General features: G+C 34.2%; 1 protein-coding gene across 3 annotated transcripts; it reads right to left on the bottom strand.

The window, feature by feature from the left end:
- Window positions 9,346–15,937, bottom strand: LOC107648664. 3 transcript variants are annotated; one of them, XM_021104377.1, is made up of 15 exons: window positions 15,709–15,937; window positions 14,661–14,767; window positions 14,368–14,495; window positions 14,123–14,276; window positions 13,864–13,973; window positions 13,557–13,640; window positions 13,422–13,470; window positions 13,245–13,336; window positions 12,665–12,797; window positions 12,453–12,532; window positions 12,326–12,378; window positions 12,131–12,232; window positions 11,126–12,058; window positions 10,575–10,676; window positions 9,346–10,471 (listed from the first exon to the last, which is right to left on the bottom strand). In XM_021104377.1, the coding sequence occupies exons 2-15, from the start codon at window positions 14,751–14,753 to the stop codon at window positions 9,981–9,983; spliced, it is 2,604 nt and encodes an 867-aa protein (XP_020960036.1). In that variant the 5' UTR covers window positions 14,754–14,767; window positions 15,709–15,937; the 3' UTR covers window positions 9,346–9,980. The 3 variants fall into 3 exon arrangements, with proteins under 3 accessions (XP_020960036.1, XP_020960037.1, XP_020960038.1); XM_021104378.1 differs by having other exon boundaries at window positions 10,608–10,676; window positions 15,709–15,936; XM_021104379.1 differs by lacking the exons at window positions 14,368–14,495; window positions 14,661–14,767; window positions 15,709–15,937 and having other exon boundaries at window positions 14,074–14,205.

Here is a 17,923-nt window from a genome sequence, read left to right as displayed (position 1 = left end):
GGATGATTAGTGAACAATACCTTCAATAATCTTTCGTCTTCTGTTTTTATGTTTCTTGGTGAAGATTTGGAACGTAACTTTGAGGTTTTCTTGAGTTTTCGCGAAGATTTTGAGAGATTTTGAGCGTCGTTTGAAGTTTGATCGTTTCAGTTTTGATCAAAGAAGAAGCATTTTTTATATTAATGTTCGCACTACTGAATAGTTGCAGGAGCGCGTGTTTACATGCTCTCTAATTTTAAATTGATTTTTGTTGGACTTATAGCCTGTTTGGGAAGTAGCAAAAGCTACTTTTTCTGACTTTTGAATTATGAAAAGTCACGGTACACGTGTTTGGCATTATTTTAGAAAGAACTTTTGACTTCTCGAAAAGTTAATTCATAGCTTTTTGAAGAAGTAGAAACATATGACTTCTCCTCCTCGATAAGTCATTCTATCATTTTCGTAAAAAAAAGACCTCAAAACAAAAAAAAAATCTACTTTTATTCTTGGCTCTGTAAAAAAATACGGGAAATACTGGTCCCTACCACCATTTTCACCCAAGGTTCCATCTGCTAGAAGCATTGGCCTTTCACCATCATTTTTACGTATTTGCTGAAAATATTGACCCTCCACTACCATTTTAAAACAATGTTCCATCTGAACCACCTATTGCATATATTCCTTCCAATTTTTTTTTATCATTTTACCACTCTATTTTTATTATTAAATTTGTATTTAACATTGTGTGTGGTATAAAATCTCAGTTTTAATTTTATTTTTTTCATGTGATTTTATTTTTATATAGCTACTATTATTTTTATAGTTAGTTATAGCAAGTTCTTAACCCCAATAAAAGAAGAGGGAATTCTAATAGAAGTAAAAAAAATAAAAAAAACAGCAACAAAATATATATTGACACACATTTTACATTTATTTTTTTATTTTTATCTACCATATTATACACAATAAAACAGCAAACACTAACTACACAATAATTTCTTTGGCACTGCCATCAAGATTATTATGAATTAAAATTTTATTACTATTTACTACATACAAAAATACCGTTATGAGTGAAGATGAAGTAGAAGAACCAGTTTCTACCTAAAAAATGAAACTAATTGCCTAAACAATTATAATATTAGTGATTAGATTATAGAAAATCAACATTCAATATTAAAAAGTATTTGTTATCATCATTATTTTAATATCCATTTTTTGTGAAAAAAATTGTATTTTTTGATTTATTTATCCAAACGCTACAACTTTAAAATAAATACTTCTATAACTAAAAATCCAAATACAAAATAATTTATTTATAAGTTGCTATTAATAAAAGTTCTTATATTTTAAACTCTTTTTTTAAAAGAGTTTATTTAAGTTGTTTACCCAAACTAAACCTTAAACCAATTTAGTTAAACTTGAATTACAAAGAGACTTGTATGAGACTTGTATGTGTAGTATAATTGTAAGATTTGTACTGAAAGTGACATATGCTTCCAAGGTTGTATATATATGCAAACGATTAATTACTTACGCTAACCCTTTGTCAAAAAAGAATATTTTTTCTTTTAAGAAAAAAAAAATAAAAATATTAGAGTAAATTACAGCTTTAGCTCTAAAATATTTAGGATGTATTTAATTTATATTTTTATTTTAAGATTTTTTGTATCTTTAAAATTTTGTGAATTAAAAAAATAAGTTTTTATTTCTAATTTTTATTTTTTTATAAAATCCTAAAAATTAAAAATATTTTAAAAAATAAAAAATAAAAACATAAATGAAATGCAACCTTAGCTTTTGAATTTTGATGAAACGGTCTCCGTAAGAAATAAATAACATTTTGGTCTTCGGTCTTAATTTAATATAATACACTATTATACTTTCACTTGAGTGGCAAAAGACTTATGAATCCAATTTTCTGCTAGAGCATTTGAAAAATTATTTGAAAGATACATACGAAAAATAAAAAAAAAAATTGTTCTCTAAAATGTTTTTCTAATTTTTAAAATTTTTGTCATTCACATAAAAAAATTGCCAAATAAATTATTATAAAACCACCAAAATTTAAGAGATTAAAATATCTCATTCTAAGCATGTCAAGCATTGTATACTAACAAAGTTTATAGAATTGCCAAGCTGCAGAGTTTGTTATAGCTGCAGGGTTTTGTTAGCCTTCTTGATTTTCTTGAATAGTAACTAGTGTATATATATGCGGCACTTCTTCTCTGTAAAGAGCAGTGTCTTCTATTAAGTAGAACTCTCATTTTTGTAATTCAGTTTTCAATAAAAATAGACATCTTCATTTTCTCATTGCTTCCACTATTTCCATTTTCTAGTTTTCTTCTTCAATTCTTCAGTTCATAAGAACTCTTTCAAAGCAAATAAGTATATTTTCTTATATTTGATTCATTTTTGTCAAACTAATATTATTTTGATCAAAATATTTTTTCTTTCAATTTTATTTTATTGAAATTTAAATCTTTTGAGAAACAAAATAGCACTTTATTCAAAAAGTTATTTAGGATTTACCGACACAAGCTTAGGATTGCTGGAGAGGTATTAAGGTTATGTTTGGTATACTAGTTATGAGTGGAAAGAAAGGAAGGTGAAAGAGGAATGATTGAACATAAGAGCAAAACTGAAATTTAACCACTAACTAAATAAATGCCATTGTCTTTAATTTATGGAAAAATGAAGTTTATCCTGTAATGCATTCGACTTAGATATAAAATATGCTCCTTTTTGTGATTAACTCCTTTTTTTTTTCCAATTTTAATCGCAAATATATTAAGAAATAATCGAAAATATTTTAATCTTTCATAGTTTAAATTCATGGAATGAAATTACTCTACTAGCTAATATTTTAATATTTATTCTTACCATGTCTTTTCACTTATTTCTTCTTCAGTTAGATATTTAACAGAGAATTAGTGGAAAAAAATATTCACACAGCAAATATTCTTGACTCCAATATAAAAATACGATTATTATTAATTAATTATGTATTTAAATTAGTTTTTGATTAATAAAACAAAGATAATGTGTGTTTGGTTATTAACAACATACTGATGTCAAAACAATATTTATTATAAAAGATGCACATTTAGCGGGATTAAAAAAATCGACAAATTAATGTTGTTTACCTTTTTCTAACATAAACTTATTTAGCCTTTTTTTTTTTAAATAAACACTTATTTAATTTAAAACAATAAAGAGTATAGTTTTAGACACTATAATAAATGAGGATTGGACTATAAAAACATCACAATAAGGCTATAACAATCAAATTATCTGTTTGACATGTCGGTAACCGGACGGTTTAGGGTTGTTTGTCGGGTGTGAAGGTAGGTTCCAGCCTGGACTGGGATTCTGAGAGGAGATCTGGATTCTGAGAGGCGCGTGCAGTCGACCTCCCGAGTACTTCCGGAGTTGAGAGGGGTGCCACCTGCAAGAACACTCCGACGCTCAAGTCAGTGGGTGTGCAAGTGGCGGAGAGAGAAAGTTGTGATGACATACCTTGGGGGAGGGGTAGGTCCCTCCCCTTATATACCGTGTCAGTGGGGTGGGCCCCACGAAGGGAAGCCTCCTTCCAGGAAGCTTCGTTTCCCACAGCGATCACGCGGTTGGTAGTAAGGATAAATGTTCGGGTCGCAGATCGAGCGGATTCGACCTGACCACTCAGACCAGTCTGCTTATGGACCGGGGGTGGCCATTGTGCTGGGCTGGGCTGGGCCGTAACATTACCCTTAATGATATCTTCTCCCTTCAGTTTAGATCTTAATAAAAGTAAAACTCAACCAACTTAAATTAATAAAGTAATTAATTCACTCATCCACTTAAATAAATGTCCAAAACGTACAATAATATATAGGAATATTATCAATCGTTAACAATAATTTGATTTTGTCACTTTATTTTAAAGTTGCTTTCCCCTCAACTAATCTTAATTTTTTTATGAACCAACTTCAACCAAATTAAATAATAAGACTTAGAATAATATTAGTTATAACTGATTTTTGTTATATTAGACTAACTTAATTAGACTTGATTAACAAAAAAACTTGGATATGTAACATTATTTTTACAAATATCTCTACTATCTAGTATAATATCTAATTGTTAGTTAGTAATATGAATGGGGAGGAAAAATAAAATAAAAAATTATAGGTTTTAATTTCTAACCTTTTTTATTCTTTTGAAAATATGAAAAAAAAAATCCTAAAAGGATTAGGATTAGCACCTACCGGTGCTCGCGGCTGAGGTTTTATAATGTTGCATACTTGCATCCACGGAAGAATCCAATCACACTATACACTATACACAATCAACTATTCCAATTTCTTAGACCTTAAAAATACATTTTTCCCAACAAAACTATACTATTCCTCAAGTACGATAATTGAATCATTCAAAAGTTCAATGTTTGCAACAAACGACGCGGTCCCCCTCTTCAATAGTGATCCTCTTGATGATGATTCCTTGCAGGATTTCGTATATTCACATTCCATTCCATTAAGACAATATCATTATTGAATTGAAGTATGGAAAAGTACGAAGAGCCAATAGAATATTTGTACAATGTATATAATAGAGGTTTAGGAAGTATTAGAGATATAACCATTATTGTTATCTTTTTTCATCAGCTGAAACTTTTGAGATGAGTGGTATCATGACATAGTATTAGAGTACTAGATTCGAAAGGTCAAGAATTCGATTCTTAGTGAACCCCAAAATCAGTTTAAATGTTTATTATCACTACTATTAGAATAATTATTCTAGATAGTATAGAAGATGTTTATTTTGTAACTCAATAGCCCATTGTACAAATAATCTATTGTCTTCCTAGCGAGATCCTTGAAGTATATAAAATTTAATTTAATCGTTATGTATTAATAATGTAAACGATTTTATATCATCATTATTCAGTTAAATATTTTACATTCATAAGATTTTTTTGTACAAAATGTGTTTTTAAGTTGATGACATCGTGTCATTGCTTTGGCAACATAGTGGCGCTTATTATTTTTCTTATGCCAGTGTGTATCATAAATAGATGAGACGGGGGATGTGATTTACAAAAATTAGAGGCATCGATTTGTTTTAGTTGTAAGGTAGTGTTAAAAATTGTGCGTCCAATTTACATTGTTTAACTTTCTTAATAAAAGATGATAACTGGGACTCTTCGATTTTTATTTTCAAAAATAAAAGAACTAAAAAATTAAAATCAGACTGCTATGAGATCAAATCTAAAACGCAAGTTGCGTTTTGAATTTGTTTATTTTTTTTAATTTTGAAATACATTAAACCTAAGTTACATTTTGACATTTTCATTTTTTCTTAATTTTGTTTTAGGCTAAACGCAGGTTGCGTTTTTTAAATCAGAAAATTCAAAACTTTTTTGAAGTCCATAAACGCAGATTGCGTTTTGTGAGTGTCAAAAACTTTTTTTTGGAAGCCCCAAAACGCAAGTTGCGTTTTGTACATAAAATAATATTTAAATCCACAGCTTTGCCTATAAATACGAAGTCCTGTTTCATTCATCTTCATCTTCACTTCTCCTCTTACTCTTTCTCGCATAAAGTCTTTAGTGGTGTACTTTTTTAGCAGTTAACTGTGTCAAAAAAATAGAGTTAGTTGAGACTGAAGTTATGGAAGGTGTTGCAAATTTGCGAGTATATATAACGGTGAGGTTATACCAAACACACATAAAGGAGTGACTTTTGTTTGTGAATGTCCATTGTCATTTGTTATTCCATGTACCATGAGTTTTGTCGAGTTGAAAAATGGTCTTTGTAATAACATTCAAAGCCACATTTTGAAAAGGGTGAGCAATCTTTTATACAGAAGTCTTGTGCAAGTATTTGGTGGGCTAATACAGTTTCAAATAATGCCCATTACTGACGATGCCAGTATGCAGCAGATGTTGTATATTTATCAACAAACCCGATCTCACATGCCGATGATAGAGCTGTACGTTGAGTTTGAACAGTAGTCGGGGATGGTACGGTCGGCGACGAGGTCAATGTTGATGAGCTTGAGGATATAAATTGGGAAGAAGATAATAATGACAGTGAAGAGGAATTCGAAACTAATTATGAAGTCGATGATGAAAACGATGACGGAGACTTGGCAGGCAATCCGACGGTGCAAAATGAAGCGAATGCGATTGTAAGCCAACACCCGTTTGGTGTTCCGTCTTTTATGCGGACTCTAGATCTCGAAGCCATGCATGCCCCGGAATTTCCTGAGTATGCGAATACGGGTATGTTATGATTATTAACGCAAGTTTCCTGTAGTGCTTATTTTATTTGCCTTGTCTGACTGATGGTGGTGCGCATGTCGTAGGTGAAGGCAACACTGCGGCGGAAGATGGCGAGTTTAGTGTCGGAATGAAATTTGGTTCGAGATAGTCGGTGATATCTATAATCAAAAGCTACACCATCTCTAGAGGAGTTTATTACACTGTGTATAAGTCTGAGCCGCAGATATTTTATGTGAAATGCAAGGGGTATGGTGCAGGGTGCGACTGGCTTATCCGAGCTAGCTTGATTCGAAAAAAAGCTTGTTGGGAGATCAGGAGATACAATGGCAAGCACACGTGCACCATGGGCACGATTTCACAAGATCATCCCAAGTTGGACTCAGACACAATTGCAGATGCCATTAGGCCGTTGGTCGAAGCAGACCCCTCGATAAAGGTGAAGTATGTTATTGCAGAAGTTCAATCCAGGTTCAATTACACTGTGAGTTACCGCAAGGCTTGGTTGGCAAAGCAGAAAGTTGTCGCAAATGTTTTCGGTGATTGAGAAGTTTCTTACCAGACTCTGCCAGTATGGTTGAAAGCAATGACGGTGAAGATGCCAAGGTCTCGTGTTCAAATTAAAACGCTCTCCGTTTACCGTGAGAGTGAGGAGGTTCAAGGTGTAAGAGTTCTGCACTGGGTTTTTTGGAGCTTCTATCCGTGTATTGTAGCATTCAGACACTGCAAGCCACTGGTGCAGGTTGATGGCACGTACCTGTACGGAAAATATAAAGGTGCACTTCTGGTAGCGGTTGCACAAGATGGGAATCAAAACATTGTGCCTATTGTATTTGCGATAGTCGAGAGCGAGACGGCAGACGCATGGGAGTTTTTCCTAACTAATTTGCAGAGATATGTTGTTACCATTGATGGTGTGGGTATTATTTCTGACCGTCATACCTCCATCGACGATGCAATAGCTCGTAGTAACGGTGCATGGTCACTACCAAAACACGTGATCTTGTGGACCGGGCTCCCGACCAAAACACGCAATGCAGTTCTCCACAAAAAACTGGTGACTACTGTCTGATCTACCCGTAACGGCCTCCCCAATAATCGGGAGATCAAGAATATAGCTCACATCTTCCAACGTCACTGTCACTTCACCGACCGAAAGATGAAATGTGTATGTCTCCGGCCTCCAGCGTTCCACCAAGGCACTCAGTAGTGCAGAATGACCTCTCATTTCGCCTACTCGCGAAACGTGTTGAAATCCAGTAAATGCTAGTGCCGCTACCGCTACCTTGTTAAAGGTATCTGGCGGATCGAATTTTTTGGACAACAAATTTCTGATAACCTACAAAAAAAAAATAATTATTAAATTTTAAATAATAATAATAATTATTATTATACAGTATAATAAAATTAACAATAAATTTATTAATTAAAACATCAATAAAGAACATAAAAATAAATATATTTATTCATCATAAAATTAAAAAAAATTACTTATTCATTGAGAATAATTCAAATATTTAATAATGTGTTCTTTAGGTAAAGTAAAATTACGAACCATTTTTCCTTTTTCAATAAATAAAGTCCCAAACCTTCAATGATTTTTCCTCCTCACAAACTTACTCTCTTTCACCCTTAACCCCAACCCTTTCACTCTCAAAACTCACTCACAGCATGTAAAATGAAAGGGAAACTGAAACTCTCATGGCCTGCGTTTTGGTTTTATAGGCCGGCTCCACCACTCTCCTTTACACGTGTCACACATGCAGGTGGGATTGCTGCCAAACGCAGGTTGCATTTAGCTGTGCACCCTGCTAAATGCATGTTGCGTTTTGGAACTTCGAGGTGTTGGCATACAGGGGCACAGGGACACGTTTCGAAGCTGCGTTCTCCTCCCATACTAAACGCAAGCTGCGGTTTGCAGTGCATGCAGCCTTCTTTAAAGTCAGCTCAGTCAAAACGTAACCTGCGTTTTGTAGGTTACTAAATTCACCAGTTCCACATTTGTGAATTACTCACCATGATACAATATTGTTGCACATCACATTTTTAACTTCCATAAATAAATTAATTTCTGCCAATAAGAACTTACTATACGTCTGCACACATATTTAATCTATATAAAGAAAAAATTAGCCACAGGGTGGGTGCATGAATGTGATGTCGTGAGAAGAGAGAAAGAAGGAAACATGTCTAAGGTTTTATGCTTTTACGACCCCTACCTTCGAGAGAGCCATCTTTCAATTCCATTCTTCTCGCAAGCCTTTAAAGGAAAACTTAAAATCGCCCCTGAATTGTCAAAACCTTTGATGAGTGCAGTGCCTAACATTAGTGCAACAGCTATATAGATAGCTGCAAAGAGCTAACTACTTTTCTTCCACGCTTCAACTTTGGCATATGTTTGTTGATTGGTAACGTTCTCGGTTTTCATTATGTATGACGATTCTGACCTATAACCATTGGGTATATATTTGCACTCTTCTTTAGTAGTTTCTTCTAAAAGTGTCTACGTAAACGCTTTTACGTAATCATTGTTCAATCATGTAATTGATAAATTACCGATGTAATAATAAACCGTTAATGAATCATCAAGAACACGATAGAAAAAAAATTGAGAAATTCGAACACACTGCACGCAGATTCTTTGTCCATTCTGCTACAACATTATCAGCAGAAAGTATATAAATGTTTGTTTTTTAAAAAAATCGAAATGATTTTAACTTCATGAATATTAATACTCTAGCAAATATTAATTTGTTTCTCTCTCTCTCTCTTGATTTTTTTTTGTTGAAGAAATTCTCCTTATGTCTGTGTGTATGTATTGTTATAGTTGGCGTTTTTATAGGTTTAGACTCCGACTCTATAGCCAATACTTCTAGAGAGAGAAAAAGGGTAGAATTGTAATCTAAATAATTTTTTAGTTATATGGAAATTTTATATTCAGATCAGTTTTATAACAGATGAATCATAATAAACTTCCCATGAAAGCATTGGTCTGTAAAGGTATCGGATAAAACTAGAATTTGCTTTAGGAAAGCCTTGACGAACTAAAACCAGATACCCAATACTTAATCCAAAGCTTGATGAGAGTGTGGCGCACAATAAAGTCATAAACATGCGGCTTGTCACCATATCGATATATAAAGTAAATGGTTAATCAAAGTATTGTTCGACGGAATATAAGAAAATCATAAAACTTAAGGGAAACAGAAAGGTTAGATTTTTATCAGATTAAGTACAGGTTTGTAGCTGTTTACGTTTGGTCCTGCTTCACACAGATATATACCAATTTGTTATATCAAAAGCCTCATCAACCCGATGGACTTAAAACCTACCATAACAACCTCCAAGCCAAGTTCATGCCGACGTTGTTTACCAAAAAAGGGGGAAAAATTGAGACCATTTACGCCAGCCACTGGCCAATTATGTTGCAATCAGAGCCATATTCCAAAGTTGCAAGTTAAGCAACGAAGAAACAGCTGTTAGCATTTACCACTGTGCACTTGATAGCCAAGAGTTTAATGAAATTTAGGGTACCCGAATTCTCACAGAACTGAGATGTGGATGACCTCAAAGAAATCCCAGCAGACAATTTCATCATTGATCAAGGAATCTCTAGGTTTTTTAGACAGGTGAAACCTACATTGACAGATGCCTGAATGCCCATTAAAGTTGGAAAAAGATCAACACTGTGAATCCTCTTCTGGAAGAAAAACAGACGAGGGATCAAAAGCTTGATACTCTAATAGCTAGGCATGGAATTGTTAAACCTCTTTCTCTCATTATTCAACACCTGCGGCATAGGCAGGTCACTAAAGTTCCTGCCATCATGCCAACCACCCCACTGGCTATTTGATGAAAGACCATTATTGCTGAACTGTTGAGAATGTATCTGTTCGTAAATCGATGGATTGTTAGCTGGAAATTGATCAAGAAACCTTGAAGAAATTCTATATGCATCATTTTGTGGAGAAAATATATTTCCAGCATGATCTGTAACATTTAAATTCTGTAAAGGTACGGATTGGTGCATTAACATCTTGAGTCTAGGATCATCTTCACCAGGGCTAAATTGTGGAAACGAAGTCCGCATCATGTCAAGAGATGCATTATTTACCCTTTCTGTTAGCATCCCCTTACCAATTTCCAATAATGCAAGATCATTAAATTGAACATCTCCAACCCTTCCGATATCTCCAGATGCAAGAACATGCTGTTGCGACAAGTGTTTCCCTGAAGATTTAGATGCATTAGAACTACATTGAAGTCAAGATACTTAGAAAGGGAAATCAAAGGAAGATATGCAGAGTAAATCTTAAACAATAAAGAAACACACCACGAATACTAGAATTATATTCTACTCCCCCACCTGAAAAGCCAGGAGGTACTCTGCTGGACAATGAAAATCCCGGTGGGCTGGAAGCATGAGCTTTTGACACTGAAGAAAACAATTATACCCAAATCAGTTCTTTTGTCATATACTTGGTTCAATAGTGAATGGAAATAACAGCACAAATGTTAACATTATTTGACATTTTCATTTAACAGAGGAAGATTTGATATGTAAGATTGTCTAAGCTACAATGGAAGGCCCGACAAACAGGACAGTTCAAAAGAACACATAAATAACAACAATTGAAGACAGAAGGCTTTACCAATCCTGCCCATGATCAAATGGATTAAAACACAGGAAAAGGGCCATCTATATAGAAAGACTCAAATAACAAAATGCCTAGTAGATAGGAACATATAAGGAGAAACAACAATAAACATCAAAGGAAGCAAAATCACCCTCTGCCATCCCTAGCCCATGCCACCAGCAACACAAAAACAGCATACTAACAGTATAAATCAATGCGAAGGAAAATTGATTGCACAAAAACTCACTTCCAAGAAATTTATCTGGTAGTGCATAATTGATCGACGGCATAGAACACGGGTGTTTCCCATTGAAAGTGTTATTCGAGTATCTCCACATATCCTTGTTTTCCATTAAAGCATCTGATTCAACATTCCCTCTGGAAACATGCCTAGTAATTCCAATCAATTGGTCCAAATCAGATGAGTCATCCACAAGTGCATCTTGTCTTGCAAAGGAAAACCTTGACTGATTTTTGTCTTGACTTCTCCACAAAGTTGGTGACTTATGGGCTTTTCTTGGTTCTTCATTTTCCTCCAACAACTTAACTAATGAGTCTTCCCACGCATCCAAATCTAAAGACAAAATATTAGATATAATGCTGCTTTCCCCCATATCTGAAGTTACCTTATTAACATTTTCTTTATCCCCTACATGCTCTTCAAATCCTGTCTGTAAGGCATCATTAAAAGATTCAGAAGGCTTGCCCAAGTCATGTTCATGACAATTTTGATCTTGTTTCCAGAGATGATGGCTTGACCGGCCTGCATTCTTATGTAGATAAGGCGAACAGATCCCTGTAGAAAGATGATTGACGCCTTTGCTGAACTTTGATTGTTCATAATCCAAGTTCAGTACATCATCCACAACATCTTCCCAAAAAGCTGGAGTGGTTGAATGTTCTTCAGGATACTCATTATCTTGCTGCAAATGCTTCCCAAGAGATGAATTATTTGAGCCATGCATAAACAGTAATCTGTCTGAATCAGGAACAGAATATGGATCTTCCACGTGATTATGCAAGCTTATCGATGACAAATCTGAACATAAGCCTTCTACGTCCCGATTTGAATCAAGGCCAACTGATTTGTCAATATTAAAATCACATTGTGATTTGGAGAGATTTAGAAAGCCTGTGTTTGCAGCAGAAGGTACCATATCTTGATCACTATCTACAAAAGCTGCAAATAAGTTGTGGTTAGAAAATATAGTAGAAGGGAGATTTTACACAAGTTCCATATTGTCTGACTCACATTTCTGAGAATTTCCACTATTATGATGCTTGTCCATCTCTGTAGGTACAAACATACCACCAGAATGGACTTCTGGGTTTTTTCCAGCTTCCTCTGATTGTCCTGCATAAAGTGCATACTTATCAGTGTTATTAACTGCAGCCACAAGGACCTGTCAATCATTAGATACCTCAACTTTTCTATTGACCAAATTACCAGGGAACGATGAGTTTGTATCAGGTGGAAGAGAACCCGAAACACGCATGACCCTGTTACAAAAATACTTGGTCATCATTCATAAAACAAAACAAATTGTAGTACCACCCATGGGTAAATAAATTACCAAGAAGTCGCAGCAGGAGGTGCAGGTGAAGTCATGGTCCCGCTACCTGAACTAGATGCCTTTATCTGGTTCTCGATTTTCTGCGATTGTTGAGGTTAAGATATGTTAACTGACAGCCTAATAACTTGCAATATAGTGAACACGCTAATAGCAGCAGAAACATTTCATCCGGTAACTCAGTTCACAACAAAAGTGATTTATCTGAAACTTACATCTAAAGAGCTTTTCGAAATTAGTTTGGAGGTTGATGACATGTGTCTGGGATCATCTTCTGTGGGAGGTAAAACACACCCCGAGCGCCGATGCAAATTATTTGTAGCCCCAATAATTTGTTGGACTCTACTCCTTTAACATCCAAATTACAGCACAACCAAAACTATAATCAAATATAACTCCTAAACATAGGCAGGAAAAATAAATGGGTAGCGGAAACAAAGAGTAAGACTAATTAGCATGATGGAGGATGCAATTTAAAAAACAAATAAAAAGAGAATATACAAGATTACATTTTACATTCACAAATTCAGAACCTGCATGAAACATTTGTGTAAGGTAGAACTTATACAATATATGGTCCATCTGATATGTCGACTAAACCATATGCTGGTTTTTCTTGTTAAGAAAAGCACCTCAAAACCACTCTCAAATTTGACATGGAAGCTTTAGATACCACTCACAAATTAACATGTCCATAAGTCATCCAGCCACAAGAAGACATAAGCGAGACATCATACATTCAAAATTCCAAAGAAGAGAGACGGGGCACATACATGAGTCGGAAACCAAAAATACCTTGCAAATGCTAATACTAGCTCATCTTTGGTAAAGCTATCTTCTTGAGAACCATAATCATGCAGATATAAGCAATCTCTGTTGCTGCAAGGCTGGACAAGAAATAAAAGTTATAAAGTAGCCCAGAGAAATTGTTATCCCTAAGTCCTAGCAAAGCATTCTTATATCACCATTTACCACATTTCTCAACCATGCATGGCAATACTTTGTGGTTCCAAAACAAGCCCTGCAAATGCAAACATCAAGCCATAAACATCACATCATCACAAATGTCACTGTCCAATAAAAAAGTTAAAAAGGTATGGTTCTTACCTCAAGGGTCTACCTTCTAATACAAAACAATGCACTGATTGAATACACCGAATTGCTTCTGCTTCTTTTGAGTACGTTATATACCTATGGATAAGTACTTTTATAATTAGAATTCCAGAAATACGACTTGAACTATATAACATATAAATGACAGGGTTACAAGGAACATGACAAAACCAGTGCACATATTCACACAGGAAAAATAAAATAAAATAGGAAGAAGAAAAGTAAGTTAAAAGCAAAGCTAATTTTTCTGCTTGAAACTTCGTGCAGGTGATGACCATTGCGATACACAATAATAACTTACACACAGCAGCTGTTGTTTGCAGAATGTTGGATTATGCCAGAAGCTGTCCGAGAAATTGACACTTTCATAACTTTTCCATACCTGCCAAAATACTCCTTGCGTTGAAGTAGCTGACAAAATACAAATAAAACACATCATGAAAAAGGTAAGATAAATTAACAATTTAAAATATATGAAACAACATATAAGAGTATGACATGCACCACATACATGCATCTAGCAACATTTAGATACAGAACAACATCATTGAAGAACTCACATCTTCATCTGCAAGGTTAAGGGCCAACCCAATTATGTACACTAGGTTCCGTTGAATAACTCTAACATCAGTAAGATGTTTCCTTCCTTCAGTCGATTTGGACTTCAACTTCTGCATTTTCTTTCTATGCTTTGAATTCATTTCAGCAACCAACCTACGTAAGCAAGAAATCATTGAACTAAAGACTTGCAAGAGAATAAGAACATCATAAAAAAAAAAATAGAAATTCCCCTCAGCCAAACAACCTTTGACAATTTGCTGCCATTGCCACAATACGTTCTTTGTCATAAGGCACACGGCAAGCTGGACAACGACCACCAGTCCCATCCTTTTCTGACATTTCCATAATGTGGTGCCAACACCAGACACAGATCTGCAAAGAAGGAAGAAGACACATAAAATCAAACACATCACTTATCAGTCAGGGGCAATAATTATATGTTAACAGACACTACATTTTGCTACTAAAATATCAGATATCCCAACATTTTTATTTCCAACAAAGTTCAACAATAAATTAAGAAATTCATTCATGCACCTCATAGCCGCATTTGCATGGTTTCAGCTGCTGATCAGTCAGGTCCATCTCCTCAGTGCATATCGGACATGATTTCCCCCCTTTGTCACCCATGATTGATCCAGGGATAATAAAATAATTATAAAATAAAAAATAAAAAATAAAATAAAATAAAATAACCTCAGATCCAAGGCAAAAACATCTAGAATTAATATATATTGCGCAAATTTCTACTGCTATAACACTCAGAAAGCCATTGAAGTCTCACAAAATAATATTTCAAAATATAAGTTGATAATCATCAATTAAAACGCGGGGGAAAGAAAAAATGGTCCACACTCCACATGTACCGAGCAATGTTAACAAGAGAAAATCAATTATCAATTACATTAAAAAGAAAAAGGCAACACCGCCTTAAAATATAGCCAAATATTCAGACAGGTCACCACAAAGAAGTGCCCAATAATAATAATAAAAATGATTATTATTATCTATTGTTATTATTATTAACACGCCGTATAATCACAGGTTTAATTTCCAGCTGGTTAGGTACACAATTGCAAGTGAGCAAAGCGTAAAATTAGACACACATACTTGATAAGATGAAACAAGAAAAATTGAGGGTTTAGGTTTGCGACAATGAGTGCTACTGCTAGGTATTCCGGCAAGTGAAATGATCATTGTTATCACTTCCTTTTTCTCAGTTAATTCTAGCGGCACTGTCCCTGCCAATCACTACAGTGAACGGAGAAATGAGAAAAGAAAAAGCGTTCTAAATGCATGCTTTCTACATTTTACTTCTTTTTTCCCTTCGCTTATGCGCCGTAATAATCAACATTCAGCATAACATTTTTTTCAGAAACACTTAGAATCAAAGGAAATCGCTACTGATAAGTTTAGCGCACCGTATTTTATCGATTTTGGAAATTGCGAGAAAAAAATGAAAAACCCTAACCTAGGGGGAAGGGAATGGAAGGGATGAACAAGGGAATGGTGGAAAAGTAAAGAATGAGGAAGTGAAAGTAATAAGTTTGAGAGAGAGAGAGAGAGAGAGAGAGAGGTTAAGTGAACTTACGGAGCGGTGAAGAAGAAGATGAAGATAGTGATGAAGAAGAAGAAGAGGCAGAGAGGAAGGTGCTAGAAGCGGAAGAGGAGGATAATGCGAAACATGGAATCAGAGATAGAGAATAGAGAGAGAAAGGGGAAAGAATGGGAATGGGAATGGGAATGGGATGGCTTTGGTGTACGTGGTGACTGCTGAGGTGACTCGCTCAAATTCCGAGCTTTCTTAATTCTTCAATACAACTCTCATTTTATTTATGCCTGGCCCTTTTTTTTCTTCTTCCAATCTTTTAATTATCCATTCACATTTTTTTTATTATATAAAAATATTTAATTAACCAAATCATACTTTTAGAAAAATAAAATAAATTCATTTCTTCTTAATTATATTGTCCAACTTAGTTGCTCTACTAATGATAAGAGTTAGAATACTTCCACTATATCTTCAATCCTCCATCAAAACCGATGAACCATTGGTAGATAGTACAATGAATATTTGAATCAATCTATAACAAATGGTTAATGGCTGTCATTCTTTTAGGATTAGGTTGACAAATCATAGAGGGATACAGCATAAAGTTATTTAGTTCCTTTCTTTAGGCTATGCCCCTCCCTTCTCTCCTTTATTTTTTCTCTCCCTAAATGTGTTTTTAACCGTTTTTGGATACATAATCGGACCAGCACAATTGGGCTTTGATTGTTTGTATTCAACTCTTCATTTTTCTCATCCATCTATTTAAAGTAATGCTACATGACAAAAAAAAAAAGTACTGCTACCAATGAATAGTAGCTCACATGACATATCTCTTCCTCCCCTCCTCAAAGGTCTCGGATTTAAATCCTACTAAATACAATCGAAGAGAAAAAATTTGGTAAGTGTGTGAGAAGTGTGTGGGCTAAAGTGATAAGTATTTTAGTCCATCAATCAGGATCATTAAGTTTGAAATATGAGAACATAAAAAAAATCTCATTGAAAAATTCGTCAATAAAAATTTTGTCAAGTGATTAATTCATTCCTAGTAAGGGTATTAAGTTGAAAAGAATGGATAGTGAAAAAAAAAAAGCAAAATGAGCAAAAGAGGAAAGAGCAATAAGAGTAAAAAACATCATGACATTTTTGACATAGTTAGTGATAGAAATAATAAAAAAAAGTGCAAATAAAAATGTACTAAATATATCAGAGGGGATAAAAAATTTCAAAGTTTCTTTTAATGAGAAGGTTGTAGGAGAAACACAACCTAAACTTTTAATTATAGATGATTTTTTAGATAGAGATTCTTTAATGAGAAGGTTGTAGGAAAAACACAACCTAAGCCTTTAATTATAGATGATTTTTTAGATAGAGATTCTCTTGTAGTGAGCAAGACAACCAAATACACCTATCATCATGTTCACAGATGAGGGTGAAAAAGTACTATTAGAATCCTATTTTAAGTCTATTATCATCAAAGTTCTTAACAAATACTTTACTTATACTGCTTTAGTGCATCGGTTAAGGAACATCTGGCGACTAAAGGGTGGTTATAATATCAAGAAAGCTATATTCGGCTATTTCTATCACTAACTATGTCAAAAATTTCATGATGTTTTTTACTCTTATTGCTCTTTCCTCTTTTGCTCATTCTGCTTTTTTTTCACTATCCATTCTTTTTAACTTAATACCTTTACTAGGAATGAATTAATCACTTGACAAAATTTTAATCGACGGATTCTCTTGTAGTGAGCAAGACAACCAAATACACCTATCATCATGTTCACAGATGAGGGTAAAAAAGTACTATCAGAATCCTATTTTAAGTCTATTGTCATCAAGTTCTTAATAAATACTTTAGTTATACTACTTTAGTGCATCGGTTAAGGAACATCTGGCGACTGAAGGGTCGTTATAATATCAAGAAAGCTATATTCGACTATTTCCTAATGAAATGTGATCTGACGGAAGATTGGGATAAAGTTTTGGTATGAGGTCCTTAAATAATTCGAAGGTACTATATTGCGGTTAAGCCATGGACTGCATCTTTTTAACCAAATAAAAAAACCGTTGGTTACACTCTTGTTTGGATTCGTGTTGCTGGGTTAAATATCTAGGATTATTGTGGATTACTATGGCTTAATGGACTTAGGAGCTAACAGCAAGAATCAGAAATAATTAACGTAAAAGAATAATAAATAAATTGTCTGAAAATAGGTTGAAAATTTAGATGTCTTAGTTTGAAAATTTA

The sequence above is a fragment of the Arachis ipaensis genome, chromosome B06 (assembly GCF_000816755.2).
Source record: "Arachis ipaensis cultivar K30076 chromosome B06, Araip1.1, whole genome shotgun sequence".
Taxonomy (NCBI): domain Eukaryota; kingdom Viridiplantae; phylum Streptophyta; class Magnoliopsida; order Fabales; family Fabaceae; genus Arachis; species Arachis ipaensis.
Note: the sequence above shows the minus strand (reverse complement) of the source record. Positions and strands in the feature narration are given on the sequence as shown.

What these genes read in the sequence shown, in the direction of transcription:
- LOC107648664 (XM_021104377.1), bottom strand. Translation starts at nt 14,753, where the DNA reads ATGGGTGACAAAGGGGGGAAATCATGTCCGATATGCACTGAGGAGATG. An exon ending in ATGCATGGTTGAGAAATGTG is followed by an intron (nt 13,337 to 13,421) that starts GTAAATGGTGAT and finishes TTTCTTGTCCAG; the next exon opens with CCTTGCAGCAACAGAGATTG. An exon ending in TACAAACTCATCGTTCCCTG is followed by an intron (nt 12,233 to 12,325) that starts GTAATTTGGTCA and finishes CACTTTATGCAG; the next exon opens with GACAATCAGAGGAAGCTGGA.